This window comes from Octodon degus, unplaced genomic scaffold (genome assembly GCF_000260255.1).
Source record: "Octodon degus isolate 3935 unplaced genomic scaffold, OctDeg1.0 scaffold00011, whole genome shotgun sequence".
NCBI classification, from domain to species: Eukaryota; Metazoa; Chordata; class Mammalia; order Rodentia; family Octodontidae; genus Octodon; species Octodon degus.
Genome location: NW_004524587.1, coordinates 9703391 through 9727677, shown reverse-complemented (window position 1 = coordinate 9727677; position 24287 = coordinate 9703391). Strand labels below are relative to the sequence as shown.

Here is a 24287-nt window from a genome sequence, read left to right as displayed (position 1 = left end):
AGAATCAGTAACCAGCTATGCTCCTGGGAAAGCACGGGGAGGGTCCACATGATCACTTCATAAAGCATAAAGGCTCCCTCAAAGCTGTCTCCAACCCATCTGGGAAACATTACTGTCAAATGCATCAAAAGTTTATTGTATTTTTTTTTCACCATAAGCACTTCCAAAGTACCCACTGCTATTATTAATGACTCACAGAATTCCTAGATGTCCCTCATGGAGCAAGATTCAGCTCTTTACTTTTCCTCTAATTTATTTTACTTAGTAAAGCCCAATACATTTTCATGCAAATATTAGAACCTGTGCCTTCTACTTTCCATTTGAAATGCTCTTGGCCCTTATAGTGATTGCTATGTAACTCCAAAGAGCATGAAACCATTACAATCTAGAAAATCCTTATTTTAATTTTAGATAAGCTTTTATTTTAAGATTGCCTGATGGATAGCCTATGAGTCTGTATGTAGAGAATTATTCTCCTCAAGGATACATTTGTTCCAAGTTTTGTGAGTGGCTCAGATTTTTATAGCTCAGATTTCTTCCTACTAAAGAATGGTGTCCATCTGGTAGAACATAGAATCAGTAAACTTTAGAGCTAGGAAAGACCTTAGAGATCACTTAGTACAATTTCCAGAGATAGGTATAAAGGTTCAAGCAAATGAGGGCCTTTCTCAAAGGACACACTTCAAATTAGCTACTGAACCAGGGCTTTGGTAGCCTAGAGCCTTGCTTAGTGTTCTTTATGCCACATTTATTTTTAGTCTTCTCATTAGCCTAGTGTGGAAATCATTTGTGATGTTCACCAATATATTGTTTGGAAGGTAAAAGAAGTTAAGTGTGGCCACCTTATTTTGCTTTGACTAGTAAACTGAGACAGGAAGTGTTTCACTTCCACTTTAAGAACGAGTGTGATGTAATTCACTAAGATCTTATTCAGCTGCCATGGCAACAGGCAACATACTAGATAATAGAGGTTCCACCAGCTGAGGACAATGTAGGGCAAAGCCTCAGATGACTCATAAAGGATACACAGCATGAGTAAAAATAAACCTTTATAGCCTTAAGGGATTTTGAGGTTGTTTGTTACTGCAACATCACCTAGCCTATCCCTACCCGGTAAGTCTGAACTTCATATCATTCCTGTGATGCACCTCTGTGCACAAAGACTTAAGAGTATACTCAGTAAAGAATATCAGAAAACAGCTCCATAAAACATTCCAAATTCCATGTATCTCTAGGATTCTTTCTTCCTCTTGGCTTATATTAAGAATAAGGGATTTACTTCATTATAAAGAATGAGTATTTTGGTAACTTCTCATTCTTGGAAATATTCTACAGGTAGGTGCCTGATAGAAATTTCCTCTAGACTTAGAGTTACAAACATAATGAATTAGATTATTTTAATAAGTCCAATAAATTATGACCTCAAGTGCATCATCCAGTACTTATATATTTATACATGTGCAAAAATCTTTGGTTTTCTTGAAAGCTCTCTATCTAGACAATTCTCATTCCTCTTAAGGTTTCTTAACTTTATAAGCACTAATGTTATGGCAAGTTGGTTCTTCAAAAACATCATATCATTTGATATTTCAAAGTAATCATTGTAAAATGTAAGAGGTGCCTAGGTAACTTTGGATAAGTCACTCAGCCTCCTTGGGACTGTTTCTCTCTGTGTGAAACAAGGACAATAACAGTACATGCCTCCGAGAGTTATTGTGAGAATGAAGGTGAGCCATGCACATCCTGGATGGTTGATAGTAAGTGAAAAATGTTAACTGTGAATTGTCTGAACCATAAAATATTGAGAAATCTAGAATATCAATGCACCTCAGACCTTTCACTTTCCAAAAAGGTTGAATTTAGAAACTATTTGGTCTACCAAACTGGTTTTCTGGAAAATATGTAAAAACTATGGTCCTGCCTCCCTTGTAAAAGCCTTAATGTACCTTGAAAACAAACATATGGATAGAAGGTTTAGTATTGCTATCAGTTTGGAAAAATTTTCAAACCTCCCACCAAGGGCATAGGTCCAGCTGGGAAACTCTTTAAAGGACTAGACTCATTTATACTTTTTCCATCTTAAACACTTGACCTTTTTCAGGTTTATACCAAAGCTCACAAAATGCTAAAGCTTAAAGGAGAATTGAGAGCTGCCAAGGGACTGAAAGGTGAGGTAAGGCTCCTAACTTGTCTCCATTCCTTGATTTGAATCTTTGTCACAAGGGACTTCTCAAGTTTCAGGACTCAGAATTCCAGGTAGAAGCATCACAAAATACTCCAGGGCAGCAGAGCATAATGTGTTTAAAAGTCCAGATCCAGATAGGTGGGTCTGGATATCCAATAGCAGAATCATATTGGGCATGTTGTTTACTCTTTCTATACTTTATCTTTCCCAAAAATATGAATGGTGAGCATCGATTTCAAAGACTAGTTAGGAGAATTATAAGGCACTGCATGTAAAAAGAGCCTAATAAATATTTACCATTGTTGCCAACAACATTCTTCTTGCCTAGAATGCTGTAAAATGAAATTGAAGTGTTCTGATTTTGGTATATGTATATCCTGACTTGTTCTAGAAAGAATTGAAGTACCTTGTTTGGATTAGGATAGAGGTATCCCACCTGACATGTGGTTTTTTACGCACCTCCTACCAAGAGGTGAGTAGCTTCTAAAACAGGAATTTCTGCCCCTTTCAGCTGAGTAACTGGAGCCCTGGGGGTAGCAGTAAACAAGAGTCAGGAGTGAATTTTCTACTAGACCATTTCCTTGTGTTACTGATATCTTTGGAAAACCTTTGACATGTTAGACATTGATTGCTCTAGGAGCTGAGAACATCAATCAGGCTAAAAGGATATACAAATAGACAAAAATCCCCAGTCTCTTGGGGCTTACCTTCTAGTGAAATAATTTCTCCAGAAATATGACAGCAAAAAGTATGCAGTAGTTGCCCAAGTGCTAACCAAAACCAGCCTGTGTTCCATAGATGGCTGATATCTGGTATACACCACGTGTACCCTAAACCACATACAGTGTGCCAGTGCTTAAAAATTTAGAGGATAGGGGCCGGGGAGATGGCTCAGTGGAATAAGCACTTCCCTGGCAAGCACAAGGGCCTGAGTTCAATCCCTGGTTCCACCAAAAAAAAAAAAAAAAATTTAGAAGATAATATATTCTTATTTCGGGACCAGGGAGATAGTTCGGCAGTCTAAGCAACTGCCTGACAAGCACAAGGACCAGGTTCAATCCCCAACACCATATGCTGTGCCAGCCCCATGCCAAGCTGTCCACCAAAACCAGGCATGGGGGTGCATGCCCATAAACCCAGCACTGGAGAGGCTGAGACAGGAGGATCACTATGAGTCTGAGCTGCGTAGCCAGATGGTGCACCCAATAAATAAATACATAAATAAATAAAATAATATATTCTTATTTTTCGCTATATGAAAGTAATTCATCCAAAATTTTTTATTACAAAATTCTGTATGACTATCCATTAATTTTCATCATAGGTAATGCAAAAACACAACATTTCCATAAGCAGAAAAGCAAATTTAGGAATCTGGTTGTAATATCAATATTAGTGTTTAAAGTTACTACAGGTAACTGTAAACTCTATTATTACATAAGTAAAAAGTAAAAATTCCTGAAGCAACAGTAGTTTTAAAGGCTCCCAAGGTGCTGGGGAGATAGCCCAGTAGATTAAGTGCTTGCCTGGCAAGCAAAAGGGCCGGAGTTCAATCTCCGGTTCTGCCAAAAAAAGGAAAAAAAAAAGGCTCCTTGCTTTTTAAAGCATGACTCTCACCGTAAATTGATAATCTATTGAGTGGTGCTGGTATTCATGATGTTTAGAAGTGTCATGCATCATTTGTTGGAGATTTGTTCTCATCCTCAGATAAGTAATTTCCCAAAGATGATGACTTTAACAGTGATTCTGATTCCAAACTTCCCCTGGAAATTGCCACCCAGTTTTCACCCAGCTTTTGGCTCAAGTACCAAGTCTCTGGGAATGTTACCATTTTGAATCTGTGATGCTCTTGACCTCTGAAAGTGCTACTGAATCACAGGTTTAAATTTAATCTCAGCTCCCTCCCCCAGAAAAGAAACATGAAACTACCTGTTGATACTTTTAACCTACAGCAAAATTTCTCCCCTTTTTGAGAAATATGTTTGAGAAGGCATGCTCTTTGATAAGAGACCCACTTAATAATGCAGAAAATTTGCCTCAGGAAGTGACCCATTTTCCAATACCATGAGTATATTAGCAACTCCACAATTAGCACTCACCATTTTGCCTGTGGGTTAGTGGCATGGCTGATGTCACATGCTTCTAAGCAGAGTGACCAGATTCCAGCCTGGATAAGCAAAACCTGGGTATCTTAGTACCTGGCTTGCTATTTCAACCATCACGAATGATTTCAGATCTAGGATGGGATCAGATATTGACTGAAGGTCATCATTATGACCCTGAGTCCACGTCATGCCCCAGGACTGATACAGAGATATGAGTGATGAAATGTTAGATTAAATCTATTGCTACTGCATATTGATATTCAAAAGGCCTCTGCCTGGAATTTAATATCCATAAACTATGTAGAAATATAAATAGCTTATGATTAATATTTATGCAAGATATTAGCAAGAAATTAGATTTGCTTAACCCTCAGAAAACCTTGCCTTTCTGGGGTTCTGAAGTGAGCCTAGCATCCTCTTAAAACTATCTACAGCTAAAAGTGGAACATGGTTCATGAAAATCACTTTATTGTACTTCAAGCATTTTTACTCTTGTTCTAGTGCATCAAAACCCCTTTATGATTTGGTCTTTAGGAATGAATGGTTAAGTTTTTATTTTAAAAGTAAATTTCATTTGCTAGCCAATAAAACACATTTGTTATTCAACTGGTTTAGGGACTCTTCAAAGAAAGATAATCTATCCCCAACCCCTAGCTTTATGAATGAAGAAATTTCCTTGGAGACTCTGAGCCAATGCTAAATACCCAAATTAGATGAGATCATCCACATCAAAGAGCCAATTCTGAAGCCCTAGTGGTATAAAAGAATAGGGCTAGTAGGTCTTCTACTCCAAGGACATCTAAAACCATAGAGAGGGATGTTTTTATTAGCCTGAGAGAGAACAGCTGTTCACTTAGACTAGCGTCATGTATCACTGGCATTTTGTTAGTGAGTCCTCAGTGTGCTGAGCTCCGCATGGAGAAGCCTGGTGATGTGTCTGGTGACACATATTTTCAGCATCAAGGCAAGAGTACAGAGAATTAGGCTGTCCTGTGGGGTTAGCATGGTGTCATCACCTAATTTGCTCATAGATCCCAATGATAAATGGTTCTGTGGCAAGAATAGAGGGGGAATCCCTACAGCTCCATTCCCAGGAAGGCTCCAGGCCCTCTTCCTAAGTGGCAGCAATGAGTAAAGGGATTAGAAGCACTAGAATCAAACTGTTATTCCTTATGGAGTCAAGGATTTTGTTTTCAAGTTAGAAAACATTGTTTTCACATCACTTTTTAAAACCACTCTACACGGATTCTCTTAAGAGAGTTCCTGGTAATTGTCTTAATGGTAATTACATGCTTGGGGCAGTTGACATCCACTGTTATTTTTCTGAAAGTGAGGGACGAGGGCAGAAGCAAGAGAGGAGGAGGGAGAGTTTTGAGATAATGAAATCCTTTTAATGATACAGCCATGCCGTTAACCTAATTAAACTGTAAAGTGGTAAAAAAAAAAAAAATTAAAAAACCTCAGGTACTAAATGGAAATGAAGAAATAAATCAGCTGAGACAGCAGTACTTCTGGGAAACCTCCTGAATTCCGGACACTCTGACATTGCAGTGTCTGATTTTCACATTGTCCTATGCCCTCCTTGGCCCTGTGTAGAGGTGTCTTAAACTGATCTATGGAATAAGGCTTAATTTATACTGTCCATATCGGGCCTCTAGTTCTTCTGGAATGTGTACTCTGTAGCTCATGTATTTCAAAATCCAGACCTGTCTGTGAGATGTGGTGGTAGGTGGTAGCTACCTGTCTTCCCTCTAGGAAGAGCTGCCCTGAGATGATCATGCTCACTCTGCCCATAGGAGCAGAGTTAGCCATCCTTGGGAGATTGCATCCCATGGGGCAGCCCTCCACTGTTAACTGACTGGTACCAAATTTGACAACTCAGCTTTCAGTGTCATCCCTCAAGACAGGCTCTACAGTGTAAATTATACTCTGGAGTTCCCTGCAGGATCAGCCCAAAGTGACCCAGAGGACTTTGTCTGAAATTGCTTGGTTTCTTCTCCTTCCCTGCCCTGCTTCCCCTTCTTCCTTCTTGGTTTCTCATAGGAGTGTTTCTTTAATAGATATCATAAACCTTCACATAAGTCACTTCCAGGCATTTTGACCAGAGATGGGCACCTGCCCTATATGCTTTGACCTCAGGGTCTGAAGCTCAAAGGTGGTAATCCCTGTACTCAGTGTAAGTGAAAAGCCAGCACAGTGATAGGGCTGAAGCGCTGCATGCATTCACAGAGGCTTCTCCCTAATTCCTTTCACACTTGCCACCCACAACGTTGAGAGTGAAAGTGGCCTTGTAATGTGATGAGGAACTCACGTCTTCAGACCTCTGCATCCCGCCACCTCCCCACCCAAGCTGCTACACTCTGTAGTCTATTTTGGTCTCAGCTACTACTTTCTATCCTGACCTAGCAACAGTTAGCTAATCCTTTTTGCTTGAAATCAAAGACAGGGACCTTGCCCGCTTAGCACAGGGATTTCACTTGTATTCCCCCTGGTGAACCCCTGCAAAGGAAAGCACTAAGTATTATAAGTGAGGAAGATTTGGGTTAATGAGTAAAAAGAAAAAGACCTCAGAATCCCACATCAGCTCCATCACTGATTCATTCACTACAGTCTTGACAAGTTCATTTGACACCTCAATATGTTCATTTCATCAGTGGCAGAACCATTAATATTTATAGACAGTTCACTGGATGCCTGGAATTATTCTAGACACTGGCTTCCGCTTGAAAAATAAAGGAATTGTCTGATGCACCCACAGCAGTGTGGTGAAGATTAATTAATATAAATAAGTAATTGTCTGAATAATGTAGAGCACTCAGACACCTCACAAATGGATACTGTGTAAATGTTACACAGGATGAGTAATAATAGCAATGACTTGATGGACAAATTTCCGTGAATTTAAAGTCCCTGTCAACCTGTTAAGTGGAGGAAAGTAAGCATTTTCATGAGAGTTTGTAATTGATGCTTTTGTTTCTCTGGCTGCTTAGGCGGGGGAGAGAGAGAGAGAAGTGAGCAGCCTGAACAGTAAGCTCCTGAGCCTACAACTTGACATCAAGGATCTGCATGATGTCTGTAAAAGGCAAGGGAAGACTTTGCAGGAGAACCAGCTTTGTGTGGAGGAAGCCCTGATGGACAGCAGCCACGTAAGGAACTAGGCAGCTGCTGCCTACCTCCGCTCACTTGACTATTCCTGCTCCCTTGGACAGGAACCATAGGAAGTTTTTCCATTGTCATTCAAGAGTACTTATGGAGCTAGCAAAGAGAAAGAATTAAATACATTCATCCTAACACACATAAAACCCATCCTGGGCCAGCCAGATAGCTCAGCAGACTAAAGCGTCTGCTTAGGCAGAGCACAGTGGCTGGAGTTCGATGCCCTGCCTGGCATGCTGGCCCCACATTGGAAGCATGCTGAGACAGTGATTGAGACTGGGTGTGGTGACACATGCCTGTAATCCCAGTGCTTGGATGGCTGAAAACAGGAGAATCACTACAAGTCTGATCTATGTAGTGAGACCCTGGAGACACTGTACTAAATACATTTAAAAAAGAAAGAAAGTCCTTCCCTGAGGATCTGTTAATCTGTCTTCTAGAAGGTCATCTACATCTGAGATGTCGTCTTTTCTTTATCGGGCCTTTAATACCTGGATTTATGGCCCATTCCTCTGAAAATATCAGATCACAGCAATATTGCTACAGCAAACAAAAACACTGAAATGACACCCAGGATTTGGAGGCAGATTTACTTACATTGATGGGCACTGATTGGAGTCATTCCCAGAACACCAAGCCCTGATCGCTGGTGGTCTAGGGCTTATATGGGATAGGCAAGCAGGAAGTACAGAGGCAGAATGGCTTGTCAGTTGGGGATTGGTCTATACTATGTATATCCTAGGGACCAGCTATGCCTCACAGTGACCAGCTGTTTCTAAGAGACCAGAAACAACCAGAACAAGAATAGGAACTGTTACCTGGACATTTAATAAACTAAAGCATACTGGGGACGAGGGGGGCATTTTCTCCTGCATTTACCCATCTTCTAGTTTCCCTGGAAAATCTTGGTTGAGTCTATTGCATGTGATCTTCTGAGAGAAAGCCCAACTAAAAGCAGTCAGTGATCCCAGGCCCTAACCAAGCTTCCCAAGATTATTGTATCATGTAGTTTTTCTCTAAGCTGTTTTTATGAGGAGACATAATTTAGACCTGTCTACTCTATAACACTACTCTGGCAAAGGAGTGAGGGAGTTAGTCCAATCTAGGATAACATTCAATATGTCTTGGGCACTCATCAGATCTTGGTCAAGTGTTTGATTGATTGTTTTATTCTCTTGGGGCAACTGTCCATAGAGTTCAAGGCCAAAAAAACACAGATAACGAGGGGTCAGGGAAGCAAGGACTTGGGTAAGCAGAATCCAGGTCAGTTAACAAAAACCACAGCTAGCCGGGCAGGGCAGGGCAGGGAGGCAAGGACTGGGGATAAGCATCCTCAAGAGACACAAAAATCCAGGGGAATAGATATGAGGCAATCCTTGGAACAATGTCCTCAGGCCTCCAGCTGTGCACGGACTGGTCAGCATCCAGAGTAACCAGAGCAAGGCTTCTGGGGGAGCCTTGGAGGAGCTGTCCAGGTAAATTTTTCCAGCAGATCTAAGGCTGGATTTCTGATACTTGTAGAGGTAGTTAATATGTACCTGGGTTATATGTGTGTGCAAGAATATCGACAGATATAGCTGGTCTTTTAACAGGTTACACGCTGTATGTAGTTTTTATTTTAATCTAGTTTTATAATTATCTCTGCTACAACACAGGCCCGTTGTTGCTGCCAATGATCAAGGGTAGGCCATCTCTAAGGCTGCTTTCTTACAGCAGGGTGTACTCAGCACTTGTCAGGGGGCCCATGTTTTAGAACAGTTCATCCCAGTACAGTGTGTGGCACCTGCACAGTTAGGTCTTGGTCTAAGCTGAGTTCGTCAGCTTTCTCGATCAGAAGGGCAGTGGCTGCTGGAGTGCGGAGGCAAAGCAGAGAGGCAGCCTTCAGCGACTGGATCCAAGTATTTTCACAGGTAGCCACTGGGAGCTCCCAGGGGCTGACAGTCTGACATCATTTTATGAACTCAAGGATCCAGATTCTATAGAAGCCAGCAGTCCCAAGAAATCTGTGAAGTTTTTTTTATTGTAACCAGTTTCTGCCAGATACTGTAACAGAGCTTTTGTGCCTTTCCAGCAGGCAGCTCAGGTGTCATTAATCAGAAGTACAGTGAGTGATTTTCAAAAGGGTAAACAAATTTTTTAACCTCTGGAAGGTTGAGTGCAGATCAGTTAGCTTTTGAGTCCAGAAATGGGGTCTTTGCAAAGAGGGGCTGGCTGACAGTAGGAGGCATTCTTTAGGTTCAGGCTGGTCTACCAGCAGGCGGTGGGTGGCAGAAGACTGAGGCATGTATATGGAGGGCAATCGTGGTGGCCTGGGCAGCTTGGAGAGCTTGGACAGGCCTTACAGGTAGGAGGGGTGTATCTCAGCCGCTTGACAGCTTATAAACACTTTGCAGTTTTGAAGCCTTATTTTTTTCCTTTTTGGGGAGTTGGAAGAGACAGAGATTTGGCTGTCCTGGAGCCAAATCTGTTGCTAGGGCTTTCCTAAAACTATTGGGTGGGCCAGCCAAATAGTTCAGCAGATTAAAGCACCTGCAAGCAGGCACAAGGGCTGGGTGTTCAATTCTGGGCCTGTCATGCTGGTCACGCTGCCCGGGCATGCTAAAAGAGCAATTGAGACTGAGCATGGTGGCACAAGCCTGTAATCCCAGCTCTTGGGAGGCTGTAAACAGGCAGATCACTATGCATCCGATCTAGTAGTGAGAACCTGAACACCCTGTAGACCCTTCCCTAAAATAAAATTTTTTTAAAAAACCCTAAAACTAACGGGAGAGTTTCCACTACTTTGATAGAGCTCTGTCTGTCCTTACTATTGAGGACCTATAAGGTGCAACTCATTTGTGAGGGCTGACAGTCTGATTTCTCCTCAGTCAAAATATGGAACTGAGAAGGAACAGTTGACAGTCCTCTCAGGTGCTGTTAGATGACACCATCTGACTAGTATAGGTGTGTTGGGGCAGAGAGGCTGTGTGGCTGAGTGAGGCAGGAGGCGAGCTAGAACCAGTTCAAATGGCTGGAAGCAGATGAGTTCTGAGTGGAGGATGGTGAACCTTTTGGCAGCGACTTTGGTGGCTGGTGAGGTGCCAAGGCAGGATTCTTAGGAAGAATGTGCCTTTTCTTTTTCCTTTTTGTTTTTTTCTTTGAGACACAGGGAACATTTTGGTTTCATTTTTAACTCAATAAAAGCCCTTTTTCTTCAGTCAGGGAGTGTGGGTTTTGACTAAATAATTCTCATCTCTCACTTCCTACACGTGTGTTCTGTACCCTTGAATGATGGTGCAACAGACAAAGGGTGGAAGCCCCTCTGAGAGAGATCATTCAGAGGCCCAACTGGCTGCATCGCTTGTGAGGACTTAGGTGTGACTTAGCTGAGAGGGTGTGAGGCCTCCAGTGTATGGTAATACACGGACCGTGACAGAACCAAAGGTGAGGGCCCAGTCAGCCACTGTGACCAGTGCTTTCCAGTCTTGGTGTACAGAGACCAATTGCTGATGCCGTCTGTTTCACACACTCACATGTTCACTCTGCAGGCAGAGGTTAAAACATTCCAACCCCCTTTTCTTGAGGGAAGCCTTAACCAGCAAGAGTTGATTAAACTCTTCTTCTGCTCAAGCTGAGAAGAACTGACAGATTAACTGGGGTGCCCTGGGAGTCTTAATGGAATCAGGCAGACAGACAGGTAGATTGTATCCGCCTCCCTTTGGGGCTCAAGTGAGCCACTTGAACAGGGAAACAGGAGTCCTCCTCCAGACCTCTGAGAGGACCCAAGAAGTCTCAAGGGTGCACCTTCCCATCAGGACCTGGAGAGGTCCTTGATCCACCCACAAGGGTCACAACTGATGACCAAGTCAGCACAGTTGGTCTTTCTTGCCAGTGCACCAGATGCTATGGCAAACAGAAACACAGAAACGGCACCAGGATTTGGAGGCTGATAATCCGTAGACCCTGATCAGGACCATTTGCACATATCAGCTCCTAATCTCTGGTGGTCTAGGGCTTATATGGGACAGGAGAGCAGGAAGTAAAGAGGCATAATGGCTTGCCAGTTGGGGACTGGTTTATATTATGTGCATCATAGTAACCAGCTATGCCTCACAGTGACCAGCTGTTTCTAAGAAACCAGAAACAACCAGAACTGGAACAGAAATGATTACCTGAGCAGCTAACAAACTGAAGTACCCTTTCTGGGTGTAGGCGGGGAGTGCATTTTCTGTTACAATATAAATAAAGTAGTGCCTCCTGTGAAGCATACACAGACTTCTGAGTCGACCATGAAAATAGAAGCCATTACACCTGCTCTGGGGCAACACTGCTCATCATTTACTGCCAAACCTGCCTCTCACTAGCTATAAGCTTTTTTTTTTTTTTTGAGAGTTTTTTTTATTTTATTGAGAAACAAATATGAATGAGACAGTTTCAATGCTGATGAATAGGACAGTTTCAATAATCAATACATTGTACATTGTTATCTTCTTAGTGGTTATCCATAGTACAAGAAGCAGACAGGATATCCTGTCTGAACACTATTAGTACACATCTTTCTTCTCATTGAATTAAGCGAAAGTAGCTGTATATCTATCCTATTTCGTATATAAAAATACAAAATGTTCTTTCCTTTGTATCCCCTTTCCTTTGTTTAGTCCTGTCAGAGGTGGGTATTCTATTGGCATCTAAATACTACAGGTGCTTAAGTTCAGCAAAACAATCCAACACTGTCCAGCAATCTACATTAGTAGTGGGTTATCCTGAGAAGTTATTGACTTGAGCCTTTCACAGCTCAGTATTAATATGGCTTTACTTTATATACCTCATTTTTATACTTCTCTGCTGCATGGTTAAGACCAAGATAAAGCAAGACCTATATAACAACAAATGTATCTTTTAAATCAACAGTAAATTATCCAAACTACTCTGTGTATATACCTAAATATCTTTTTCCCTTCTTTCATTTGTCCTTTTCCTCATCCCAGTTTTTCCTTCCCATTGAGCAATTTATTTTCCCTTCACAGTATCTGTCGTACCTTTTAGATGTTCATGACTCTTTCAGGTTCCCACACTAGCGAGATACTATGATGTTTGCAAGTGTGGATCTGATTTATTTCACTTACCAATACAGTCTCTAGCTGCATCCATTTATCTACAAAAGCCTCAAATTTATCTTTTTTATAGCTGAATAATACCCCATTGTATAAAAGTACCACATCTTTTTTGTCCATTCCTCAGTTGATGGACATTTGGGTTGCTTCCAAGATTTAGCTATGACCAATGGTGCTGCTATAAACAAGGGCGCACGTATATCACTGTGGAGTGATGATTTCTGTTTTTTTGAAAAACATCTAGAAGGGGAATAACTGGCTTGAATGGGACCTCCAGTCCCAGCTTTTTGAGGACTCTCCATACTGATTTCCATAATGGTTGTATCAGCCTTCACTCCCACCAACAGGGGAGGAGAGTTCCTTCTTCCCCACAGTCTCCCCAGCATTTGTTATTGATTGACTTCTTGATGACAGCTATTTATTCTGGCATAAGATGGTATCTCAGTGTTGTTTAAATTTGCATCTTGGGGTTGGGGAGATAGTTCAGAGGTCTAAGCACTTGCCTGGAAAATGCAAAGACCAGGGTTCAATTCCCAGTACCACATGCCATGCCAGCCCTGGGACTCTAGGTGTGCCATGCCAGCCACTGAATCCAGGCATGGTGATGTACACCTGTAATCCCCTCACTAGGGAGGCTGAGACAGAAAGATTACTATAAGTCCAAACTGTGTGGTGAGACCCTGTGCCAGATAAGTAAATAATTTTTTAAAACAATAATAATTTGCCATTTGTATCTCTTCAGTTGTGAAGTGTATATTCATCTCTGATGCCCATTTTTGGATTGGATCTTTGAATTTTGGAAGGGCTCTTTGTTGTTCTTTTGGGGGGGGGTTATGTATTTGGTACAGGGTCTCACTACACAGCTCTGACTCATAGTGATCCTCCTGTTTTCAGCCTCCCCAGCACTGGAATTATAGTGCCACCACACCAAGTCTGGGTTAAATTTTGGAGACATGATATATATTTCTTTAATTCTTTGCATGTTCTAGATAGGAGTCCTTTGTCTGAAGGACAGTCTGCCATAATTTTTTCCCAATCCACAAGCTTTCTTTTCACGCTGTTTGTGATTTCTTTTGACATGCAGAAACTTTTCAAAAAGATGAGATCCCAATTGTTTATGCTTTGAAATATTTCCTGTGCAGTTTGATTTTTGTTCTTGAACTCTTTACCTAGCCCTGTGTCCTTAAGGTTTCTACCTACTTTCTCTTCCTGGCTATGAGCTTTTCTTCTGAGGCCAGAAGCCAGCCACAGGACAAGCCTAAGTCCCAAAGGAGTTAAAAAAGAAAAAAAGAGTCCCCTTAGAAGTTCTTGAACAATATGGCTGATTAAAAACCTCTTCCCTTTTCCCCTTAGTCAGAGATAATTCAGGCCCACTCTTGGGTATCTTCTAGAATTCCTCAATGAAACTGAGCCCTACTGCCTGCAACAGCAAGCTTGATCATGCTTTCTTCGTCAGTTTCCTTCCCTTCTTTGTTTTATTTCCCAAGTCCTCCACCAGAGATTCCTATGGTGGCTGCCAAATCAACTACTGCTTGCTACTCAGTTCCTTGTTACAGAGCCTGCTTTTTAGGGACACTCAAGCAAAGACCCTCAGCAACATGCATCCCACACATGTGTCAGCAGTGAGGCCTCCTGGCATGACCATCACTCTGTGACTTCAAGCTCATGCTGCTCCGTAGTCCAGGGAGTCACCAGCCGAGGAAGTTTTGTTTCACCCTGAGGTTTTCTCTCTCTTCAGAAATTCTGAACCTAAGACCAGTCTAAATTTATCCCCACAAGATGGAGATCCTGCTGGGTATGTTTTCCCATAGCTTGCTGAAAACTGGGTTTCCAAGAATTTCTTCTTTGTAGTCTTTATTTCTGTTTAGTGACTTGAGGTCTGTGTACACTTCAGACACAAGCCCTCCCCAAGCCCCCAGGTTAGCCTCTCAGCTGGTGTGTGAGCAACCACTGTGCTCCTTGCATTCAAGAATCGGTGGGGGGTTTTTTCCATAGTGTCTTTTAGCATTCTCCTAGGAGTTGCCACCTCACTATAGAAACCACAAATTGTTCTCTGTAATGCCCTAAAAATGCTACCAGTAAAGCAATTCTACATCATCTACCGAACGTTGCTTTCCTTTGCTCAGGAAGTCACAAATATAGAAAAAAAAATCCATTGGTGTTCCTAAATGAATCTTGGGAAGAAGATTATCATAATTTACTTCTTTCTAAATATTAACATTTTAGTATATTTTCACCACTGCTGGGGTGAGTTTACTTACTCCCCCACTCAAGGAAAACCATGTGGCTTATAAATCTACCTGGCAACTTGGAAGGAGAAAAGCATTAAATTGCATTTTATTATTCTAATTGCCCAGAAGACGTTCTAACAGCTTGAAACAAGCTTTAAAACAAGCTCTTTTCTCCAAGCACTTAGTGCAAAATTTAAATTGCAGGCTATGCATACAAATACACAATTACATGCAGACCTATACTCTTCTACTCAGAAAAATCCCTTTAAGATCTGCCCTCCACATGGCAATGTAATATGGGAACAAAGCAGAAACCCAAGACTTTTTGGAATTTTGACTAATATCTAACACATAGCTAGGGAAATAAGCAGAAGGCTATGGCTCAGGACCGCAGCTGTGAGAGAAAAGCAAAATATTATATCAGACGTTATGTGTAACAAAAAGAGTGAAAGAGAGGAGGTTGGTGGTAGGGAGAAAAATGGTGCGACCCTGAAAATCAGTAGCATATTATGCTCTGAAGCCCAGAAACACAGCAGAGACTAACATGAAGCAAGGGAAGTGCTCAGGGCACAGAGTACATGGGCGCTCACTCAGCGAATACCAACTTGCACTCGCTTGACTGGGAGAATGAGCGCCTCCAAATATGGACCTCACCTCCCTCACTCTAGTCCTAGCCCTTCCCAGAAATAAACCAAAGTGAAAAGAGAAAAGAATCGCAGAAATATCATAATAAAATGATAATGAAATCAGAAACGAAGGACCTTTAGGAGCAGTTTTCCCAGGTTGCCTCCCCTGTTGGAGCTGTCAGGAGCAAACTCTGATATTCAGCAGAACTCAAGTGGTCAAAGTAACATTTGAGGGATAAGGAAGACATTATCTTTAGAATAAAATTACAGGTGAATTTTCCGCCTGAACATAAAAAGTACTTAGCTGAATATATAAAGGTTACTAGCATCCCGACGGGCATGATCATGTAATATTATTTTTAATCACTGGTCATGAAAAATATCAAGCCAAGCTGCTAAATAAAATTGTGGTGGAATCCTGGATTAAACCCTGGAGCAGAAAAAAAAAGAAACATGCTCATGGAAAAACCAGTGAAATCCAAAACAAAGTATAGAGTTAAATTCAAATAATCGACCAACATTAATTTTTTAGTTTGGACAAATACATTAGCTTCTGTAAGAAGTTAAGCTGAGTGGGATGGTACACACCTGGGATTCCCAACCATGTGGGAGACAGGAGGATAACAAACGCAAGTCCAGCCTACCTAACTTAGCAAGACCTGGTCTCAGAATTTTAAAAATTAAAGGGCTAGTGATGTAGCACAAGGCAAGAGTCATAGATTTAATACTGAAAGTATTGAAAGTTTTAGCACTGAAAACAGATTAATGGAAGGGGGTGGATGAAGAATCAATAGAACTCTATGCTACTTTCAGATTTTTTCAATAAATCAAAAATCACTCCAAAATAGATTATTTTTTTAAATGGTAAATCTCAGGTAAATAGAGACTACAAGTGAAAAGGATGTCTAAACCACAAAGGTACGTCCAAAAGAAATGCATGGCACCTAAACACAGAGTCCTACAGTCTACTACTACAAGGAATGTAACTTATAGAAGACATACAAAGTATAACTATAACCTACCCAAATGATATAAAGCTGACCAAGCATGCCAGGAAATATCCTACTTAAAACTCCGAAGATAAGAAATAAAACTCATGACAATGACTAAATAAAGAGAGACTTCTTGGTTCTTCAATTTAAAAAAATTATCAGGGATCCAGTTACGAGAACAATGTTAACCAGTGACAAAAGAGAACAGAAACTAGAGTAGGGAATAAAATGGTTAAAACATATTGTGAAAAGCCGGCTTTAAGCAAATCAGCGGGGCCCGATGACATTCTTCTAAGAGTACTTAAGGAATTGGCAGGTGTTATTACATAGCTGCTAGTGATTATTTTTGTGAACTCAAGAGGATAAAGAAAGTCCCTGTAGACTGAAAAAGGGTAAATGAAGTGCTCATCTTTAAAAAAAAAATAAAAGGGAAAAAGGACAATCCTAGTAATTACAGGCCTGTCAGCTTAACTTCAATATCAGGGAAAATATAGAACTTAACATCAATCAATTAGCATCAACTTAAAAAGCACAAAGTATTGGGTGGAAACCAATGTGACTTTTCAAAAGGCAAATCATGCCAGGCCAATTAATTTCCTTCTGTGATCAAGTGGCCACATAGGCAAGGAAGGAGCAATAGCTGTGATCACTCTGACCACAAGTAGGGCTGAAAGGTCGACTAAATATGGGAACAAGGTTCCACGCGAGGCCAGCACTTTTTGTCTTTCTAGATGGCTGGTGCCAGGGCGCAGATCTACCTGAGAAACCTGGGAGACCTGCAGGTGGTAGCTCCACAGTCACGCCCCACTCTGAGCAGTCACCTTAAGATCTAATCTGGCTTCTATTAAATCATTGACAACTTGCTCTTTTTCTTCAGATGTCAGTTTAAAGTCAAAGAAGAATATAATAAAACATCTAAGTCTTCACTTGGAAAAAAACAAGGGAAGAACACAAGGGATAAGAAATGCATTGGTTTCTGCATGAAACTGTTCTTTTCCAAGTGTATAAGTGAAATGCACATTTACTCCATAGCTTGACATTTTCTAATTTTGAATTAAGGAAGACAAACTTGTGGATACCTAGAATAATAAATAGAAAGTCAATAGGTCTTTAATAAATGTAGGCATTCCTTCAGGCCTTTGAAATGCGATTCCTCCAAACTCCTAGGTATTATTGTGCCAATGTTTAAAGTTCCCAGTCAAGAAAACTCCAATTTCTCCACAGATATAAGCCCTTCCTGAACTTTTATAATCGGGTAAATTAAGTCCCTACTGTATCTGTTCTCTATTAGAAGACTTGAGAGAACTCTCATCACTTGGCCATTCTGTCCTGTTACTTCAGACCAAAATTAAATCCAGAAGATTCAACAGGACTTCTGGGGAAGAGACTTTGTTAATAGCGCAGCAGGACCGTTGCTCGGCTGCTAGCTTTATATGCACTATGTAGGAAAATACCTTCCTTATCCACAGGAAACTTTAAAGCTGAAGAGCAATTCTGAGCACATCTAAGTATAGATGATACACTAGGCCTTATAAGGGGAAACCCTAAAGAAAGTCTTTTGGCTTTTGTCTTTTTGGTTTTGTTTTAGAAAAGGTCTTACTGAGTAGTGTGGGCTGGCCTTGAACTCACTTGTGGCGCCCAGGTTGACTGCAAACTCACAGCGACCCTCCTGCCTCAGTGCCTCCGTCTAACTCCCCCCAGCAGGAGTGCTGGGACCACCACCATGCCTGGCTTTCTGTTGTGGTGGTTGTTTAGTCTTTGTGGTTTTTTTATGGGCAAAAGATAAAAACAAAATTTTATAACAAGATGATAGGAGAAAGACGGTGGTTAATAATTGCACATTATTATCTTTAAAGTAGTTAGGGTATATATATCACAAATGCACATAAATCACTGAGGTGTGAAATTTTTAATGCCTCTGGGAAGATACACATAAAATTTTCTCTGATTGCTATAAGTGCAACCCTTTTGTATGAATAAGAGATACTAATAGTATAACTAACTTGAATTTTTTGTCTTTTCCTTTCCTTCCTTTCTCCTTCTCCTATCCCAGTTCCTTTTTTCCTTTTGAGCAATTTCTTCCCATTTCACAATATCTATTGTACATTTTAAACCTTGTTTACTCTTTAAGTTCACACCAGAGAGACAATATGAATGACATTTACACATATGAGTCTGATTTATTTCACTAATGCGTATGGTCTCAAGTTGCATCCATTTACCTATAAAAGTCTCTAGTTTATCCTTTTTATGACTGAGTAGTACTCTATTGTATAAAAATATCACATCTTTTTTATCCATTCTGCAGTTAATGGACATTTGGGTTGTTTCCAAGATCTAGCTATGACAAACTGGCTGCTATAAACACAAATGCACATATATCACTGAGGTGTGAAGTTTTTAATTCCTCTGGGAAGATACCCAGGAAGGGAACAGTTGGGTCAAATGGAACCTGTAATCTTAGCCTCAGTGAGAATCTCCACTCTGATTTCATAGTGGTTGCACCAGTCTGCATTCCCACCAATAGTGGTAACAGTTTCCTTTTTCAACACAGCCCTTCCAGCATTGTTATTGGCTGATATCTTGATGATAGCCATTCTTTCTGGGTGAGATAGAATCTCAGCATTGTTCTAATTTATATGCTCAAGTGACCAGTCATGTTGAACATTTTTTCAAATATCTGTTTGCCACTTGTATTTCTTCATCTGAGAAATGTGTATTCATGTCAGATAGTCTTTGTCTTTTAAACAAAGAATGTTTCTCTCATTATTTGGGCCATGAAAAAAAAAAATAAATAAGGACATGGAAAGAAGGAGCAGCAAAGAAAGAACATACCTGAGACCATAGTTGGTTTTCAGTTGGGTAGATATGTCCAGAAGTGAGGAGGAAATCCAGAATAAAAGTTAGGCAAAAGTACTAGAAGCACCAAAAATCTAGCTACTTAATCCTGGGAGATCAGTTCACCTCCAACAAAAGAAAAATAATTTGGGCAAAAATGATGAGGATTTCACTGATTGTTTGCTTCACTAAACTAAGCCCTTGTGAATTAACTCTATCCCTGGAAAGTTGTTTCTTTGTTTTACTTCTGTCCACATTAAGTATCTGTTTCCCATTTCCTCGGCTTATCTGGGTAGACAGGAGGATTTGGGCTCTTAAGGACTTCACTTTACAGTGTGTGTGCAAACACACGCACAACACACACACACAAACACACAAACACACATACACACAACACACAAAAACACACATACACACAACACACACCAACACACATACACACAGCAGACATGAATCTTTTTTCTAAATCTTATTCACAAATGAGATTTAAGAATAACATTCTTATCCTGGAAAGAATAAAAACACTAAGAAACACTATTTAATAGAAACATTGAGAATTATAGCTACACAAAGTAAACACAAAATTCAATTCTGTTTGCCTTAGGGAAGAAGTCTTGTCAACTTCCCCCTAGCCATGCACATCAGGTATGTAGGCCGAGAGTACAGCTTGACTTTACAGAGGCTTTCTGTTGCCTGGTGACCAAAGTGGTCTGCTTTCTCTGTCCGTCTTCTCAATTCTAAAGCATGTAGGGTGAGATAAATTTTCAGGGGAACTGAAAAAGAGTTCCTGCAGGGACACAGCTGTTGTCTCTCTGGCTCTGAGCTGGGTCGGCCTCCTTCCCTTTCCTTGTGCTGCCACCACCCTCTCACTACAGAAGATCATCTCTCTTTCAGATATCAGCTTCATCTCATTAAAATTCCATCTCTCAAAAAAAATAGATAAATAAAATAAAATTCCCTCTCTCCAGTTACTCAGTGCCAAAGCCTGAAGTCAGCTTGTCTTGGATGACCATCAGTTTTATAATTTGTATTTTTTAAGAGAGTACAAAATAGTCCTAACACAGAAAAATTACAAATGATGCAGAATTTCACTAAACAAAATAATTTCACAGTATTTGTTGTATTGCAAAGTGTTGTTTTCAAATTAGTTGTTCATATTTGAACATGCATGCAAGATTAGAAGACAGAAAAAAAAGAAATTAAGAAGAGAAAAAGGAGGGCTGGCCAGATAGCTTAGCAGATTAAAGAGCCTGCTCAGGCAGACACAGGGGCCAGGGATTCGATCCCTGGTGTGCCATGCCAGCCCCACCCCCAGGGTGCGCTTAGAGGGCAACCAAGACTGGGTATGGTGGTATGCACCTGTAATCCCAGTGCTTGGGAGCCAGAAAACAGGAGAATCACAAGTCAGATCTAGGTAGTGAGACCCTGTAGAGTCTGTACTGAATACTTAGAGAGGGAGAGAGAGGGAGGAATGTTAGGAGGGGGGGAGGGAGGAAGACAGATAGACAGACAGACAGACAGATGGAAAAAGAAAAAGGTAAAAGAATTGAAAAAAGGAGACAAAACAAATTCAGCATCAGGGCCAGGGTTTTAGCTCAGTGGCATAAGCACCTGCTTGGCAAGCACAAGGTCATGAATGCAATCCCCAGTACCACAAAAAAGCCTTTGAATATTAAAAGTGTATGTGGCTGTATCTTTAATTCTTTAGCATCTGCGTAGGCGAGCTCAGGGACCAGGTTTGCTCCCATCTCAGGTGCACTGAGCCAGCCCCCGAGACTGAGCTTGGTGAAGCACACCTGCAATCCCAGCCCTGGGGAGGCTGAAAACAGGAGGATCACTATGAATCTGAGCTGCACAGTGAGACCCTGTACCAAAAACATAAAAATTAAAAAATAAATAAAACAAATTGATCACCAACTGCTCCTTTCCATAGACAAGCAAAAATCCACAGTACAGTTGTTGAAAGCATCCTGCATAGATAGACCTCTTTCCCCCACTCCCTCTCCTGTCCTTCTCACTGATTCCTTCCTTTTGAACAGGTTCATTCCCTTTTCCCAGTATCTATTGTACCCTTCAGATATTATTTTCTCTTTCAGGCTCTCACACTGAGAGACAATATGATGTTTATGTATGTGAGTCAGATTTATTTCACTGACCAACATAGTCACTAGCTGCATCCATTTACAGATAAAATCCTCAAATTTATCCTTTTTATAGCTGCATAATACTCCATTGTGTAAAAATAGCACATCCTTTTTTAGCACATCTTTTTTATCCATTCTTCAGTTGGTGGGCATTTATGTTGTTTCCAAGATTTAGCTATGACAAACTGTACTGCTGTAAATACAGGTGTCCATATATCACTGTGGTATGATGTTTTCAGTTCTTTTGGAAAAATACCCAAGAGGGGAATAGCTGGCTTGAATGGGACCTCCAATCCTAGCTTTTTGAGGAATCTCCACACTGATCTCCACGGTGGTTGTGCCAGTCTATACTCCCACCTACAGTGCAGAAGGGTTCCTTTTTCCCCACAGCCAGACCAGCATTTGTTATTAGTTGGTTTCTTGATGTTAGCCATTCTTTCTGGACTGAGATGAAATCTCAGTGTTGTTTTAACTTGCATTTCTCAAATGACCAATGATGTTGAACATTTTTTCATGTATTTACTTGTCATTTATATTTTTTCTGTGACAAGTGTACATTAATCTCAGATGCCCATTTTTGGATTGGGTCTTTGAATTTGGAGAGCCTGTTTTGGGGTTGTTTTTTTTTTTTTAATTCTTTATATGTTCTAGAGAGAAGGACTTTGTCAGAGGGACAGTCAGCTGAAATTTTTTCCCAGTTGACAACCATCATTTCCAAAATTTGACATCTAACTCAGCAGTTAATTATGTGGGCTCTATATCAAAATATATCTAGAATTCAACCACTCCCCGCAACAGCTGCTGCTACCACCTTCATCTACACCATCTTTTCCTGCCCCCATTTTTCTAGTAGCTTCCTCAACGAACTTCCTGCTTCTGCTCTGCCTTCTTAGTGCTGACTTACATTGGAACAGCCCATGTGTCCTTTGTAAAATTTAAAACAATCATGTCACTCCCCTGCTCAGTACCTTCGAATGGCCTTTCATACCCTTTTCTTCTCTCACATCATTTGACATCACTTTCTCCCCTCACTTTCTCTATTCCAAGCAGAACAAAATCCCTGGCACTCTTCAGCATCCCCAGACACCACCAGGCCTGGCCTGTTCCTACTCTCGTGACTTTGTGCTGTTATCTCTCTCCAGTGCCTTCTTGCTACACATTTCTACCAGGCTCCTTCTCTTGCCGCCTTCATGTTTTCCCTCAAATCCCATCATCTTAACATGGTCCATCTTCTTCTTCTCCATAAGACATTAATTCAAAATTTCAAGGTCTCCCATCCTAGTGCTCTTCATCTTTCTCCCTGCTTTACTCTTCTCCGTAGCACTTTTCCCCTAATACGCTCTACAATTCTCTTGCTCTAATTGCTTCTTCTTCTCTTAGACACAAACTCTCTTAAGGAAGACACTGTATTTGCTTTTTATAATGTTGTATTCCTATTACATAATACAGTACTTAACATGAGTATGTGCTGATCCCAGCCGAACAAACAAATTATATGAAAACGTCATATCCACACAAAAATAGTATGCCTCATGTTCATAGCAATATTAATAGCCAAAAAATGGAACAATTCAAATATCCTTCACCTGGTAAACAGATAAATAAAATATGATAGAGTTGTATAATGAAATACTCTTCTGCAATAAAAATGAACAAATCCTGATTCTTGCTGCAACTGAATGAACTTCAAAAACATGCTGGGTGAAAGAAACTAGACACAAAAGATAACATATTGTACAACTCCGTATCTGACATGTTTAGAAAATACAAATACATACTGGCCGAAAGCACATTAACGGTTGCCTGGCCCTACAAGTAGGAGCCAGAATGAACTGCAGATGGGCATGAGGGAGGTATAAGGTTCTGCGAATGTCTGAAACTGCACCGTACCCTCAGCCCACCTGTCCTAGTGAACCCATGGCACCAGAAACTGGTGAGCCAAGATGGCCGTGTGGGGAAGGAGGTGTCTAGGCCCAGGGAGCAGCAGCAGTGCCCAAGAAAGGGACCCTACAGCATTTGTAATGAAGAACATCAGACTCTGAGCTGTAACTTGAATTCTTGTCCAGAATTCAGCATACTGGCAGCAAGCACATTGTACAGATTGCCACTTGTCCTACCTGCATGTTTGAGGCATGCTTGCTCACCTAGGAAAGTGCAGAGCAGGTATGTGTGTTCTGCTCCCTGGGTGCCAGCCTGGACCAGCTCACAGACAGCCCCACCTGTCCTACACAAGCTGCTTGGTGTGCTCTCTCAGGGCCTCTGAGCATCTCTGAGTTCTCTGTTTGTTGGAACGGTAGCCTTGTCAGCCACAGGCTGCTACATCATGCACGAGGTCTACAGTGGCGAGAATGCTCAGGACCAGTTTGAGTATGAGGTGGAACAGGCCCTGGAAGCCCAATACAAGTACACTGCCGTTGAGCCCACCCAAAATGGTGATGAGACAGCACGCTGGATCACCATGTGCAACCGCCTGCACGAGCTGGCTGTGCTGCTGGCACCGCCTGCCTCTTCACCCCATTGGCACTGCCCTTAGATTATCCCCACTGCATCTCCCTGCCTGCTGGTGTGTTGAGTTGGCCTGCTGCACCCTCTGTGGGAGCTCCTGGCAGTCTGACCCTTGCTGCAAGTACCGCGTGGAGTATGATGCCTGTAAACTGCCTCCACTGCCTCTGCACACACTCACCTCCTCTACCCTGGTGGTGCTGGTCCGGAAGGACGACCTGCACAGAAAGAGACTGCACAACACGACAGCACTGGCTGCCTTGGTGTACTGTGTAGAGAAGATTTACAACACCAGTGAACAGGGACAGGAACAGAAACACACAGCCCGGACAAGACAAGAGGACACAAAGGATTTGGATTGGTGCAGTAACACTTTTTGCCCTGTTAGGCAGCGAAACCTAGGAAAATATTTGGT

At 41.3% G+C, this 24287-nt stretch overlaps 1 protein-coding gene and 1 pseudogene across 2 annotated transcripts in view; both read left to right on the top strand.

The window, feature by feature from the left end:
• Positions 1 to 1009: 1009 nt before the first annotated feature.
• Positions 1010 to 24287, top strand: part of Pmfbp1 (polyamine modulated factor 1 binding protein 1) — a 55236-nt gene continuing 31958 nt past the window's right edge. For both annotated transcript variants that reach the window (XM_023709133.1, XM_004626009.2), the window contains exons 1-3: positions 1010 to 1113; positions 2102 to 2173; positions 7281 to 7436. In XM_023709133.1, coding sequence (XP_023564901.1) covers positions 2123 to 2173; positions 7281 to 7436 — 207 coding nt within the window. In that variant the 5' untranslated portion in view covers positions 1010 to 1113; positions 2102 to 2122. The remainder of the gene's footprint in view (positions 1114 to 2101; positions 2174 to 7280; positions 7437 to 24287) is intronic.
• LOC105741408 overlaps positions 23314 to 24287 on the top strand; it is a 1861-nt pseudogene continuing 887 nt past the window's right edge.